Source organism: Chiloscyllium plagiosum, unplaced genomic scaffold (genome assembly GCF_037043375.1).
Source record: "Chiloscyllium plagiosum isolate Xiang-an unplaced genomic scaffold, Cpla_swu_hap1 HiC_scaffold_15, whole genome shotgun sequence".
NCBI classification, from domain to species: domain Eukaryota; kingdom Metazoa; phylum Chordata; class Chondrichthyes; order Orectolobiformes; family Hemiscylliidae; genus Chiloscyllium; species Chiloscyllium plagiosum.
The window spans coordinates 2,410,134-2,425,264 of record NW_028270153.1 but is presented as its reverse complement, the minus strand read 5'-3'; the positions used below and the strand labels follow the sequence as shown (position 1 = coordinate 2,425,264).

At 41.5% G+C, this 15,131-nt stretch overlaps 1 protein-coding gene across 7 annotated transcripts in view; it reads left to right on the top strand.

Annotated features, from left to right (window-relative positions):
* The window catches only part of chd6 (chromodomain helicase DNA binding protein 6), a 266,964-nt gene that overhangs the window by 237,445 nt on the left and 14,388 nt on the right, over positions 1-15,131 (top strand). For 6 of the 7 annotated variants that reach the window (XM_043710968.2, XM_043710967.2, XM_087994672.1 and 3 more), the window contains 4 exons: positions 1,599-2,030; positions 8,936-9,124; positions 10,116-10,256; positions 15,006-15,110. In XM_043710968.2, the coding sequence (XP_043566903.2) occupies positions 1,599-2,030; positions 8,936-9,124; positions 10,116-10,256; positions 15,006-15,110 (867 nt within the window). The remainder of the gene's footprint in view (positions 1-1,598; positions 2,031-8,935; positions 9,125-10,115; positions 10,257-15,005; positions 15,111-15,131) is intronic. The other variant, XM_087994673.1, reaches the window with a different exon arrangement.

The window sequence follows — 15,131 nt, the reverse complement described above, 5'->3', positions numbered from 1 at the left end:
CATTCCACCACTTTATCCAAATTTGTCGTCATCACAGTTTACAATTCTTCCAAGTTTTATATCGTCTCAAGTCTTTAAAATTGTTGCCTGTGTACCAAGACCTAGGTCATAAATACGAATCAGGAATCTTTTATCTGAAAACCCTGGGACTGACTGGTTTTCATATAGAGGATAGTTTCAGTTTTTAAGGACATTTGCTGTTATTGGTCCATTCAGAGTCCATTCAGACCTTTTGGGGGAAAAACTTCATTTTTAGGTCCATTCAGGTCCACTTTAGGTCTTTTCAGTTTTCGGACATGTGGATAAAGGATACCCGACCTATGTATCAGTAAAAGCATGGACCCCAATATTGACCAATGACTCAATGAGATATGACATTCATTTGATTCCTTAAAAATATCCAAACTTCCTTGTTCCAAACTCCAAACTGTTCTCACATTGCCCATGTTTGTTTTAATGGACTGTGATTTGTTTTCTTAAATGAGGTAAAAATAATTGTAGGATTTTCCTTCAGGAATTAAGAATCCAGTGCTGAGTTTCAGTCCCAGCTGATTATCCTCCCCTTCCACTTGCCAGTGGATCATGCTTCTGTATTGCTTAAGGGGAAGGATATAAAGTACTTTAATAAACATATGCACCGTGGAATTAAATCATGTCTACTCACCATGTGAGTGTAACCTTTTGGTATTTGATTCTCTACCACTTTGCAGTTTCTTCCTCCCATGATCCTGTTAAAAGTCAATGTTATAAGCCACATTGTTCCTCATCCCTCGAACAGTGTCTTCAGTTAGCACTCTTGTCATTTTGCCCCCTTCCTCAAACATTGACCAACTGTGGACTCTGCTCCTGCCCTTTTCCACTCCAGGGTTTTCACATTTTGCTATGTGCTGATTTTCTGCTTGAATCCCTCCAGCCTATTTCTGCCTTTCTTGTGACCCTGAAAATAGCAGTTAAAAATCTGGTATCTTATCCATTTTTAAATTTATTAAATTCCCCACAACTTTTGAGATAGTCCATTATGCCTTCTTTCTGCATTGTCCAATTCTGCAGGACCTATCTCTTACACTTCTGAAAATTAATTTGTGGGATGTGGCAATTGATGGAAATTTATTGTGTATGAGTTCTCTCTGAGATGTGTCCTAAGCCGCCCTTTTAAACAGCAGATACAATAAAATAAACATGGGTAATGTGAGAACAGTTTGGAGTTTGGATATTTTTAAGGAATCAAATGAGTGTGATATCACATTGAGCCATTGGTTAATATTGGGGTCCATGCTTTTACTGATAACAGATCGGGTATCCTTTATCCACATGTCCGAAAACTGAAAAGACCTAAAGTGGACCTGAATGGATCCAAAAGTGAAGTTTTTTTCTCAAGGGGTCTAAATGGTTTGCTCAATTAGTTCAGAGTAAGAAAGAGTTGATGTTAATGTGTGACTGGCATCATGAACAAGTTCAGACAGGGTCTATCCTACCGTGAAGGATATTTCACCTGTTGGTCTCTGCACGACTCTGTACAATTCTTGTGTATGATTTTACTTTGTGAACAATTTTGTTATGACTGTTACTGACACAGTGCAATTCTGTTTGGAAAACAGGAGAGTTTACTCACATTAACATTCCCAAGGGATCAAAGAAAGAGACGACGAAAATACGAGTTTGAGACAGACCGAGGAGCAAAGAGGAAGAACATGGAAGAGGTTTCTCCATCTCTTACTCGCCCTCCTGTAATTTTAAACGGGTGGCAAGAGACTGCTATGGACCTCTCGAAGGCTTCTGAGGAGGCATCCAGTTCAGTGCCAGTCGTCATCAGTGCAAGCACACCAAAGCTGGGATCACTAGAGCCTTCGAGTGCTTTCAGGGCAGACATGGCTGGGGTCCTGCAGGCAGGCCTCGTCCACCCAGTCACTGGGCAGGTGATGAATGGCGCCTTTAGAGGTGATGATACGTCGAGGAGGAGGCGAGGACGAAGAAAGAATGTTGAAGGAATTGACATCCTCTTTATGAAGGAAAAAAAGCCAGACAACTTGGTATGTAGAAAACAGTGGCATGATGTGGTTGGTGCTACATAGCAGCAAGAGCCAATAGCAAAAGGAAATGAAGCTCTCTTGCACTGTGCAGCTTCTGATTGTGGCAAGCATTATGTGGCTGGCCTCCCTATTTCTGTATGAATTCATTTTGGGTTTGGGTGCTGAGCTTGAGATCTGCCAATGGAGTAATAGCCATGAGCTCCTTAAATGTAAAATTAATCATAACCAGAAAGAGGAACAGAGCATGAGAATCTCAGCAGGTCAGGCAGTGAAATGTAATAGATTTTAACTTTGAAAGTTAGAAATGTGGGGTAAGAGCAAAAGAACAGAAGCAGAGGTTAAGTGACAAAGTTGGTAGAGAAAGAGTAAAGGAGTGGCGATAGATGTTTGGGCAGTATATTAGCATGGATAGAGAATGGGCTAATAAAAGACAGAGTTGGGATAAGGGAGGTACTTTCAGAATGACCGCCTGTAACTAGTGCAGTGCTACAGGGATCAGTGCTGGAGCCATAATTATTTAGTGTATATTAATAACTTGTATGAGGAAAGGGAATGTACCAAGATCAAGTTTGCAAATGACACCAAAGTAGGTTGGGAGTGGTGGGGATGGTATGAAGAGTCTACAGAGGGATATAGACAGGCTGAGTGAGTGGGCAAAACCTTGGCAGATGGAATATAATGTGGAGGAATATGAGGTTGAGAGTTTTGACTGGAGGAAAAGGGGAGTTGAACATTATTGAAGTGGAGAAAGACTAAGAAAGCTGCATCAGAGAGGGATTTGGGGACCTTTGTGCATAAATTACAAAAAGCTAGCACCTAAGTTCAGCAACTAATGGGGAAGGCAATTGGAATGCTTGCCTCCTTTCTTCCAAAGGCAATGGAGTATAAAAAAAAGGGGAAGGCTTGTTACAGCTATACAGGGCACCAGTCAGACCACAGCTGGAATACTGTGAACAGTTTTGGTCCCTTTATCAATGGAAAGGGAGAATCTAGGACCAGAAGGTGTAATCTCTGCTTAAGGCATCCCTCACTCAAGACAGCTGAGGATTTTTTTTTCTGAGGATAGTGAATCTATGAAATTCTTAACAATGAAAGAGTGTACAGGTTGGGCCGTTATGTAAGTGCAAGGTTGAGATAGACAGATTTTTAATCAGTACAAGAATCAAGGGTTATGGGGAGAAGGCTGGAAAGTGGAGTTGAGGATGATCAGATCAGCCATGAGCTAATTAAAGGTGGAGCAGACTCGATGGGCCAAGTGACCACCTTCTGCTCTTACATTTTATAGACAAAAGAAACAAAAATGTGTGAAGGAGATGGAATGAAAGTGATGAACATCAGCCATTTGAGAGCATGAAATGGAAAAGAATGAGACTAAAGACAGAATTGCAAAGAACAGGGAGACAAAATAGGAATATAGATTATGATCTGAAATTACTGAAGCAAATGTTAATTCCAGAAAGCTGTAATTTGAATAATAGAAAGATGAGTGCTGTTTCCCAACCTTGCAATAAGTTTTAATCTGACACTGCAGGAGACTGAGGACAGAGAGGTCAGCCTGAGGGCAAGATGGAGAATTAAAGTGACAACCCACTGAAAGTTCAGGGGAAGCTTGCAGACTGAACAATGGTGTTGTACAAAGTGATCACCTCATCTGCATTTAGTCTTCAATGTTGATAAGACCACAATTATGCAAAGCAGATATATTACTTTGAAAACGTATGTGTGTATAATTGTTCCATCCAGATGAAGTGTTTGGAGTCTGACACAGTAGACTGATGGATAGTGAATGGGTTGGTGTTGCAGTTCCTGCACTTGAATGGGAAGGTGCTGAGGGAAGGGCAGGGAGTTTTGGGGATGAATTGAGAAGTGGACCAGACTGTCACAGATGAAATAATCCTTTTGGACTGTTGAAAGGAACGAGGAGGTAAAGATATGTTTCATGGTGGAATTCTGTTAAGAGGTTGTGGAAATGATGGAAAGTGATCAGTTGATTTTAGAGGCTCGAGGGGCAGAAGCTGTGAACAAGGGAAACCGTTACATGGTTCTGGGATGCAGGGGAAAGTTGCAAGCACAATTATGGGAAAAAGAATGAACACACATTTATCAATCAGTAAAAGAGAAATCTTCAGTTGAAGAGAAAGGAAAATGTGTCAGAAGCAGGTCATGGTAGAGATCAGAGCAGATGTATGGTGACAGATAAACTTAAGCAGCGTTGGGATCCTTTTAGGATTTGGTGGGCTTGTAGTCTGTTCATTTATGACACATTCCCAAAACTGAGGGAGGGGAAAAAAGAAGAGTGGGTGTTTTCTTTAGATGGGAGAAGGGTGGAAATTGGCAGACATAACTTGGATCCATGCAGCTAACAATAGCAACCTTTTATTTAGAAGAAAGTGAGTGGAGTGAAAAGAGAAGTTGTTCAGTGTGCGGACAAGTACAACCAGATGAAGGCGGCTGGTGGTAACTGGAAACTTGGGCCTCTGTTCAAGGGCAATTCATGGAACTCAAGACTGTCCCTGGTGAAGAGTTACTCCTGAAATAAACACAGAGTCCTGATGAAAGGTTATGCCTGAAACATTGACTCTATTGCTCTTCAGATGCTACTGAACTGCTGTGCTTTTTCCAGCACCACACTTTTATCAACTTTAACTTCTTCAGCGTCTGCAGTCCTCACTATCTCCTGGTGAAGAGTGAAGGTGTAAAGTTTTGCTGCCCTTGACAAACATAGAGAACAGTGGAGGAATTCAGTAGGCCTGGCAGCACCTGTGGAGAAAGAAACATTTCAAGTCTGGTATGATTCTTCAGCTCTCAGCATTAATTGTTTCTCTCCTCACAGAGGATACCAGACCTGCTGAGTTTCTCCAGCATTCTGTGTTTATTTCAGATTTCCAGCATCTTCAATATTTTGCCTTTCTACAAATAGACTATTCAGGTCAGGAAACTGTTTAAGTGAGACAGAGTGCTGGAAAAATCTCAAATCTAGGTAACATGAGACTGGACAGTGGGATAGATTACAGTTTAGAATAAATCTGAAAGAGGACCCCTAACCATAGACGGCGAGGCAATAGTGTAGTGGTATGGTCATTGAACTAGTCATTTGTTACCTGGTGCAATTTTCTGGGGACATGGGTTCAAATCCAGCCTTGGCAGTCAGTGAAATTTGAATTCAACAAAAAGTCTGGAATAAAAAGCTCATCTAATTGTTGATTATTCTGTTGAATTGATTGAACCCATCTGGTTCACTCATGTCCTTTAGGGAAGGAAATCTACCATCCTTACATGGTCTGCCCTAGTGTGACTCCAGACCCAAAGCAATGTGGCTCCTCTTAAGTGCCCTCTGGCCAATTAGGGATGGGTAATAAATGCTGGCCTGGCCATCGATGCCCACATCCCATAAACAAATTCTAAAAAGTAAGTAAATAAAGACAATAAACACTGATTTAATAAATTCCATATCATTTGTTCAGTCTTGGGAATGAGGCAATTTTCTGCACCCACTCTTTCAACTCCTCTTGTCTGAGGCTCTCCTTTACTAAGATGTGTAGAAACTCCATCTGAATGTACAGTTGCAGCATCTCAATGACTGACAGATTACTGCTGCTTTTGTGAAATTGCAAGTGAGTGATAGGTTCATCTTGGCTACTGGCTGTCACTTGTATAGAGTTCAGAAATAAATTTCTAATTGCCAGTTATTAGGACGTTTGTCACCCGAAGCAATTGGTGATGTGATAGAAATGTTTAAAATTACAAATGAATTGCACAGAGTAGATAAAAACAGTCTTTCGAGTGTTTAAAAGGAGGAGGACACGGGTATGAGCGAATGTAATAAATTTACAGTTGAACAGGAGAAGCATTATTCACAGTATGGCTCAGGAGTGAAATTCATGAGTTATTGAGTAACACAGACACCATGTCACCATAAAAGAATAGATTAAGTCAAGGAATTGAAGGGAGTATAGAGAATTAGGAACACAGCAGACACCTGGGATTAAGTTACTGCTGATGGAAGCATAAGCATTAACGTGACTGGCTGAAGGGCTTATTTCTATACTGTGTCTTTATACAGTTCTGTTACTTACAATGTTAGAGCTAGAATGCATTGGGATAAAGTTCCAATGGGCAGAAGAATTTTGTATTTTATGTGCAAGGAAACTGTCCAAACCTTTTCCTTGCCTGGTCTGGTCCAGCTGCAGCCTTTCAGCCTCTATAGCATTCAGTGAGGTAACAGCTCATCTGCATTTTAACTTTGTTCTTCTGCCTTGACGTCACCTATCTTTTTATACAAAATCAGTCTCAGTTGTAAAGTTATAAATTAAACTATGATCTCCTGCTTTTTGTGGGAGAATGATACCTTTCTAACATCCTTTAGTTGGTGAAATGTTTCTTAACTGCTCTCCTGAATGACCTGGCTCTGATTTTTTTTTGAGTGTTGTGGCTCCTTGTCCTTGATTGTCTCCGATGGGAAGATTTCTCCCTGTAAGCAGAGGAACCTGGGTTTATATGTGAATAAGTTCCTACAGATTGGAGGGAGAAGGCAAGAGAATATCACTAGGTCACATGCTCATTTAGAGAGTCCACGCATACGCAAGGCACTGTAACAATTATATGAATTATAAATTCAGTCATGTACCTGATCAGTTGCTTTTGAGATCCTTAATATCTCAAGTCACCCATCCTGGGTTATGTCTATCATGGAACTGCATAGAATTTAAATATATTTGCATAAGTTGCTAACATATCTCTACTGTAAATTCTATCCACCAATGACAATACAATTCCTTAAGACCAGTCAAATATTCATGCTGGAGAGATGTAAATCAGAAATATAAAAATAAAGACTGAATGCTTGTACTGTGGATTTTCCAAGTTCAGGAAAAAGATAAAGGCTTTAAAAAAGGGTAGACAGAAAGTTTACCAAGTTTCACCAAGGATGAGGAACTTGAGTTAAGAGGAGAGTTGGAGAAGCTGGTGTTTTCTGGCAAGTGAGTAACTAACCACGAGTTAAATGATTTAAAGTAGTTCACTCGAGGAAATGGAGAAATAACTAATGTGTTCAATTATGAGTTGATGTTGAAGAATTTTGGCATCTTCTACTTGGGGGGGGCGAGGTTCAGAACTGACTACATAGCAATTTCCAAATGATGAAATGTTTTAAAGTATTGATAAAGAGTTAGTTTTAAAAGATTTTCTCCAGATCAATAATTAGAAGTCAGTGATTTAAAATTATCAGCAAAAGATCTAGGAATAACATCAATATTATCAATATGGAGAACTGCCAGGAGTTAGAATGAATTAGGAACTGAAAAGGTGGTGAATCCTGATCTTGAAAGGGGTATCCTAACTTTGTAAGATTGAGAATCTTACAAAGTTAGAAGAAACGAAGACGTGTGGGATGAGACATTTCGTAAGATAGGCCCAGTGAACTGAATTGAACGGCTCTTGTATTGTACATTACTTTGACTCTGTTAGTAAGTCGGGAAACACGTGCCACACAAATACCAGTCACCTCCCATTTCCAAAAAAGAGAAGCCAAACTTCACCCCCTGACATTGGATGATGTTGCCTCTTAACTGAAGTTTGTCATCCCTGGTCAATTATGGTAAACTTCCGGTCTGCACCTTTTAAGGCCGTTACATCTTTCCTGAACTTGGGGAATCCACAATGCAAGCATTCAGTCTAATGTCTGCTTATTCTGTTTGTGTTCCTGACATGTTGCTTTCTCTAGTATGAAAGTTTGAGTGTTTCTAATGTTGGGAAAAGGCTATTCCTTACTGGTGGAGAGAAATATAATCAACCCCTTGTCTTGATGAGTGCAGTTCCATTAACATTCAAGAATCTGAATATCACCGAGGTATCGACAGCTTGATTTGATTCCCCCTACCACAACTTCAGTGTTTATTCCCTCCACTATCAATGCCAAATAGCAGCATTGTGTACCATCTATAGGATTCATATCAGCAACTCATTAATGCTCCTTCAACAGCACCTTCTAAATTGTTGACCTCTACCATCTAGAAGGACGAGGGCAGCAGATACATGGGAATACCATCATCTTCTCCTGCAAGCCACTCACCATCCTGCCTTGGAAAAATATCACTGTTCCTTCACTGTTACTGGTTCAGAAGCCTGCAAGGCCCTCTGTAACAGCATTGTAGGTGTATCTAACTCCCATGTACTTCAGCAGTTCAAGAAGGCAGCTCACCACTACCTTAAGCAAAGCCCACATCTGGCAAATGAATATTTTTTTTTAAAAACTCTTGCCGCTCTCAGGAAGCTTAATAATCCAATGTCACACATTTAAGGCAACTGTTAGTTAACATGGGGAATTGTCCAACTTCCTTTAACACGGCAAGTTGTTGTGATCTGGAATGTGCTACTTGAAAGGGAAATGGAAACCGGTTCAATGATAATCTTGAAAACGAGAAATTAGTCGAATTACTCAGAATTTCATCAGCAACAACAAAAGAGCAGACCAGTTGGTTTAAGCCAGAGTTTATGCTTGAGCCTTCTCTCAGCCTATTTGCCTAAACTGTACAATATATATTTCTGATCCTTTTTCTCCCTTGTATTTGTCTAGCTCCCCTTAAATGCCATTCATCTCAGCCACTCCTTTTGGTCACGTGACACCTTCTAAATACCCTTTGTCTAAAGAAGTTTCTCCTGAAATCCTGATTGGATTTATTGGTGACCCTCATATATTTATGGACCTAAATATTGGGCTGCCTTATAATACCTTCCTCTGTTTTAGCAATAAGTGAAAGGTTTAATCAATGAAGCTTGAGTGCTGTGGGAAAGAGCAAGGAGTTGGGGCATTAAATAGTTCCTTCAAAGAGTCAGCACAGGCACGTGGGGCAAGTGACCTCCTGTGCTGTATGATTCTATGATTAGGGATTTTCTTTTTCATAAAGGAGGTGGACCTATCGAAGCAGCTTTTCTCTGGGGTGGCTCGCTCTGCCGACAGCATGTCCAACATGATGATTAAACTCCCCCAAGGCAAGCAGCGACTGCCAACTGAGGAAGAGCAGAAAAACAAGAGTCTGATCGAGTGGCTGAGGCAACATCCCACCTACACTATGGATGTGTCCAACCTGGCTCCTGTAAGTATACTGTCGGTAACACCACTTACACGCTTGCACGCTGAAAGGGATTGTTTTGTTTTGGTGGGTTTGTTTCTGGTGATGAAGCAGACAGCTGGAAAAATTGCAGCTGCTGGATTACCATTTGTTGCCTTTCATACCGGACAAAGCAGCCTGCATCACGTTAAAACACCCACTCCTTCCACTGCCAGTGCAGTGTGTATCATCCATTAGATGCATTGCAGCTATTCATCAAGGACACTTTGCAGCAAATCCAAAGTCCACAACTTCAACTGTTTTGGGCACTCAATGGCAGCAGGCACAAGGAAACGTCCTCCATTCCAGCTCCATCTCCATCTCCAAAGTGCACATCACCCAAACTAGACACAAATCTTTGTGTTCTCTTTGTTGCCAAATTAAAAAGCAGTTAAAATGCAATAGTCTGAGGATGGGATTGCCTGAATATTTTGCATACTTGACACTTGCATGTGACATATCTCACTCGCTGTGGGAGAGCAGTTGTTGCCCATGAAGCTGACATAACCTTAAGAGGAGAGAGAGGGGAGGTAACAAAGAAATAACAGATCACTATTTTCCTCAGCTCTTCATCTACCTGCCGAGGTATGTTATAGGGAGAACATCAGACACTAACCAGTAATTTTGGCCACTGAACAAATATAATGGTCAGAGGTAAGTTCTGAGAAATAATTTGAAGGTGGGGAGAGAAGTAGCAAACCAAAAGTTTAGGAATAGACTTAAGAGTTGAGGTGTTCTGGCTGAATGTTCTATTATAGAAGATTAAATAGAGAGATGTGGATGAAATACAGCAAAGACAAGCAGATATTTATGAGATAGTGTCATAGATACAGAAATGAGTGTGTGCAATGCATTCAAACACAGGCCCTTGCTGTTTGAGAGATGTTTATTAAAGTCTGCATAGCATCTTTCTCAATCTTTTTCTATCCATCCCTGCTCAAAGCTGCATTGTCTGATTATTCTGTTTCCATGACAGAATTGTACAGCAATTTTACACGGCCTTTCAGAACGTCCCAAACAGAGGAGGCATCGGTGCAAGGACCCCAGTAAACTGGACATCAATACACTGACCGGGGAGGAGAGAGTCCCAGTTGTTCATAAGGGGAGTGGAAGAAAGGTAAGATCTTGTGGGGCTAAAGGTGGTATTCAACAGGATTCACCAGTTTGAATGGTTGCAAAGCCCCATAAAATGAAGATGAACTGTGATTGTTGGATCTGTAAATTAAAGCCACAATCTTCCTTGTGGCAGGTGTTGGAGCCTAAACACTTGATGTCACAATGCAGGTGTCTTACTGCCCTTTTTTGGCTTCCTTCCTGGACACTGTCTATTGAGATGTGGAAGCATTGCTACCTGACTGAGTCTCTCCAGTGAAAAAATTGCAAATGCATGTTAATGAACGAATAGGAACAATTTCTTGACCTTTCATGAAGACTTGAAACCAGTATGAAAAAATGTTTCTGAATTTGTATTATTTGAATAAGACATTTCTTCGTTTCGCTGTCACGGGCATATTCAGAAGTTTCCCATTCTCCTGAATTCCATTAAGCATTAGCTTCAGCTCTGTGGTATATTTTGCTGCAGTTTAAGAATCCACATGATCCAGGTGATGCTTCAATACAGCAATGAGGGAGGGCAGCTCACCACCACCTTCTCAAGGGCAATTAGAGATAAGTGCTGGCCTATCCACCAATGCTCAAATCCCATGAATGAATGAAAAGAAGAGGCTGCCCTGTTGAAGTGCTATCTTTTGGATAGAGTCCATGCTGTTAGCGCAAGATGACAGGTCATTATTTCTTTCAGAAAGCAGTAAAGTGATGTGTTTAATGAATAGAATATGCACAATGGCAGTCAAGCTGGCCACAGAAGCATGGAAACAGGTCTATATCCCTCTCAAAGCCTTCCCATCCATGTACCAATCCAAATGTTTTTTTAACTTGTTTCTACTGTACCTGCCTCAACCACTTTCTGTGGCAGCCCATTCCATATGCGCACCACTCTCTTGTGTGAAGAAGTTGCTCCTCAGGTCCTTCTTAAATCGTTCCCCTCTCTCACCTTAAACTGATGCCGTCCAGTTTTCAATAACCCATCCCTGGGAAAAAGATTATATACATTCATCCTATCTATGTCCTTCATGATTTTAAACACTTCAGTAAGGTCACCCCTCATTCTCCTACATTCCAAGGAATGAAGTCCTATCTTGGCCAACCTCCCCCTATATCTCAGGCTGACTAGTCCTGGCAACATCCTTGTAAATCTTCTTTGCACTCTTTCCAGTTTAATTATGTCCTTCCTATAACACGGTGACCAAAACTGTACACAACACTCCCAAATGCGGCCTCACCAATGATTTATAGAAACATAACATAACACCCCAACTCTTATACTCAGTGCCTTGACCGATGAAGGCTAGCATGCTAATTGCCTTCTTCACCACCCTGTCTACCTGTGACACCCCTTTCAAAGAGCGATGTAGTTTACTTCTAGGTCCCTCTGTTCCACAGCACTCCTCAGGACCTTACCATTTACTGTATAAGTCCTACCTTGGTTTGACTTTTCAAAATGAAGCACCTCACACTTATCTGTATTGAATTACATTTGCCGATCCTCAGCCCACTTCCCCATCTGATCAAGATCCCTCTAAGTTTTGATAACCTTCCTCGCTATCAACGATACCTCCTAATTTTGTAAACTGCAACCTTATTAATCATGCCTTGTACATTCACATCCAGATAATTTAGTTAAATAACAAATAATAAAGGTTCCTGTGGCACACCACGAATCAGAGGTCTCCAATCTGAGAAGCAACCTTCAAGCATCATCCTCTGCTTCCTGCCATCATCAATTTTGAATCCCATGTGACCTAACCTTCATGACTAGCCTGCCATGCGGGATCTTATAGACATCCACTGCCCTACCCTCTTAGCTACCTCTTCGAAAAATTCTAAAAGATTTTTAAGACATGACTTCCTGAGCACAAATCCATTCTGGCTATCCCTAATCAAACATTGACTATCCAAATGTTGGTTGACCCTGTCCCTCAGTATCCTTTCCAACAATTTGTCTACCATTGATCTCAGGCTCACTGGCCTGTCGTTCCCTTGTTTTTCTTTGTTACCTTTCTTAAACAGTGGAACAACATTAGCCACCCTCCAGTCTTCCAGAATTTCACCAGTGGCTAAAGATGAAGCAAAAATCTCTGCAAGAGTCTCTGCAATTTCTTCCTAGCCTCCCACAACATCTGAGGATGGACTTGATCAGGCCCAGGGGACTTATCCACCATTAATATGCTTTAAGACTGCAAACACCCTCCTCTCTGGTAATATGTATGCAGTCCAAAACACCATCATTTGTTTCCCTTATTTCCTTAGCATCCATGATTCTCTCCTCAGTAAACACTGAGGAGAAATATTCATTAAAACTCTGCCCCACCTCCTTTGGCTCAACACATAGACAGCCATTCTGATCTTTAAGGGGACCTATTCTCTCACTTGCCACCCTTTTACTCTTAATATAGCTTTAGAACCTCTTGAGCTTATCTTTAACCTTTTCTGCCAGATCCATTTCATGACCTCTTTTTGCTCTTTTGATTTCCCTCTTAAGTGTGCTCCTATACTTTTTATAGTCATCTTGAGATTCATTTGAGCCCAATAGTTCAAATGAAGATGTATGTCATCTTCTTTTTCCTAACCAGAGTGTCAATATCCCTCGTCAGCCAGTGATCCCTAAACCTGCCAGCTTTTCTCTTCATGCTAACGGACATACTGGCCCTGGGTTCTTTTAAAAGCCTCCCATTTGCCACTCGTTCCTTTTCCATCAGACTCATCTAATCAACCTCTGCTAGATCCTGCCTAAAGACCTCAAAATTGACCCTGCTCGAGTTTAGATCCTAAACTTGTGGACCTATCCTATCTTTATTCATAACTCTTAGTTGCAACATTGTTATGGTCGCTGGACCCAAAGTGCTCTCTGACTGACACATCAGTCACTTACCCAATCTCATTTCCTAAGCAAAGGTCCAGTGTTGCACTCACATGAGTAGGGCCCTCTACATATTGATTGAGGAAACTTTCTTTGACACATTTGACAAATTTCACTGTGTCCAAGCCTTTTACACTTTTGAGTGGCCCAGTCAATACAGGGGAAATTAAAATCTCCAACCAATGCTACTCTCTCATCCCTATAGGAATCTGCAATCTCTCGACACATCTGCTCCTTTAGTACCAGCTGGCTATTTGGGAGTCTGTAATACAATCCTCATTTCCCCCCCCCCCCCCTTGTTCCTAAGTTTTAACCATATGGCCTCATTTGATGACTCCTGAAGAATATGCTCTCTCAGCACTGTTGTTATGTCCCCTCTTACCAAAAGGCCAACTCTCCCTCCCCACTTACTTATACTTCTTTCACATCTGTAGCTTCTGTCTCCTGGAGCATTGAGCTGTCAGTCCTGTCCTTCTCTCAGCCATGTTTCTGTTATGGCGACAATATCCCAGTTCCCAGAGCCAATCCATGCTCTGAGCTCAACTGTCATACCAAGTCAGGCCTCGTGTTGAAATAAATACACTTTAAACCAGAAATCTTTTCTCTCCTTTTACTGTGCCCTGACTATCCTGAACGGTAAACTTGCTGTCAATGGCTAATGTATTTTCCCCTGACTTCTCGATGGCCCCTCTCTTCTTCAAAGTCCCACCCCCGCCAAATTAGTTTAAACCCTCTTGCGTAACACTAGCAAATCTGCCCAGTCCCCCTCCAGTTTAAGTGCAACCTGTTCCTCTTGTACAGGTCACCTCTACCCTCGAAGAGATCCCAATGATCCAAATAGTGAAAAACCTGTCCCCTGCACCAGCACCCCAGACTCGCAATCATCTGGTCTGTCTTCCTACTTCTATCCTTACTGTTGCGTGGTACTGGGAATAATCTGGAGGTCAGAGTCGAGAGTGCAGTGTTGGAAAAGCACAGCGGGTCAGGCAGCATCCGAGGAGCAGGAGAATCAACCTTTCAGGCAAAAGCCCTTCATCAGGAAGATGTGTTCCCTCGCAGCCTTGCAGTCCTCACTTTCGCATAATCCACAGATCACTTCTGTTGTGATCCTGCTTTTTAACTTCTTACCCAACTCCTTATACTCATTTTGCACGACCCCATCCCTTTGTCTTCCAATATTATTTGCATCGATGTGCACAATGACCTCTGGCTGTTCACCCTCCCCCTTCAGAATGGTCTATAGCTGCTCAGAGACATCCTTGACCGTGGCACCCAGGAGGCAACACACCATCCTGCTGTCTCTTCTGAAGGCACAGAATCCCCTGCCTGTCCCCCCTCACAACTGAGTCTCCTATCAGTATCACTCTGTCTGACAGCACCTTTTCCCTCTGAGCCAGTGATATTCTAGTTTCTTTTCTTTGGAAAGGGGCAGAATGGTTAAGCTACATTTCAAATAAAATATTATCTTTTGCTCAGTAAATAACACACACCCCTGAGTCAGAAAATTATGGGCTCCACTCCAACAACTTGTACATGTATTCATGGCAGTCCTGGGGGAGTGCTGCACTATTGGAGGTGCCATGTTTTGGATGAAATAGTATTCTAGAGCCCTTGTTTATCTGTGCAGGTAAAGGGTTTCAGTGCACCAGTCAAAGCATTTTCTTCTGTGGCCAATATTCATTGTTCAATCACCATCTCAGAAAAGCAGATTTACTGGTCATTTGTCTCTTTTGGTGTTTGCTGTGCTTAAATCTAAAGTATCTAATAGCAATGATGATGGTTAAAAAAATTATTAGATAATTGTGAAGTGCTTTGGAACAATGTAATGAGCTTTATGTAAAAATGATTTATTTCTTAAAATCTTTCTGCTATATTGTGGCTGTTCAGCTAGGAGGAGCTATGGCACCACTGATAAAGGAGCTGCCAAGGTGGCTCGATGCAAACCCAGAGTATGCTGTTGCACCAGAGTGGGCAGAAATTGTGAAGCATTCGGTAAGTGCTCACAGTGTATAG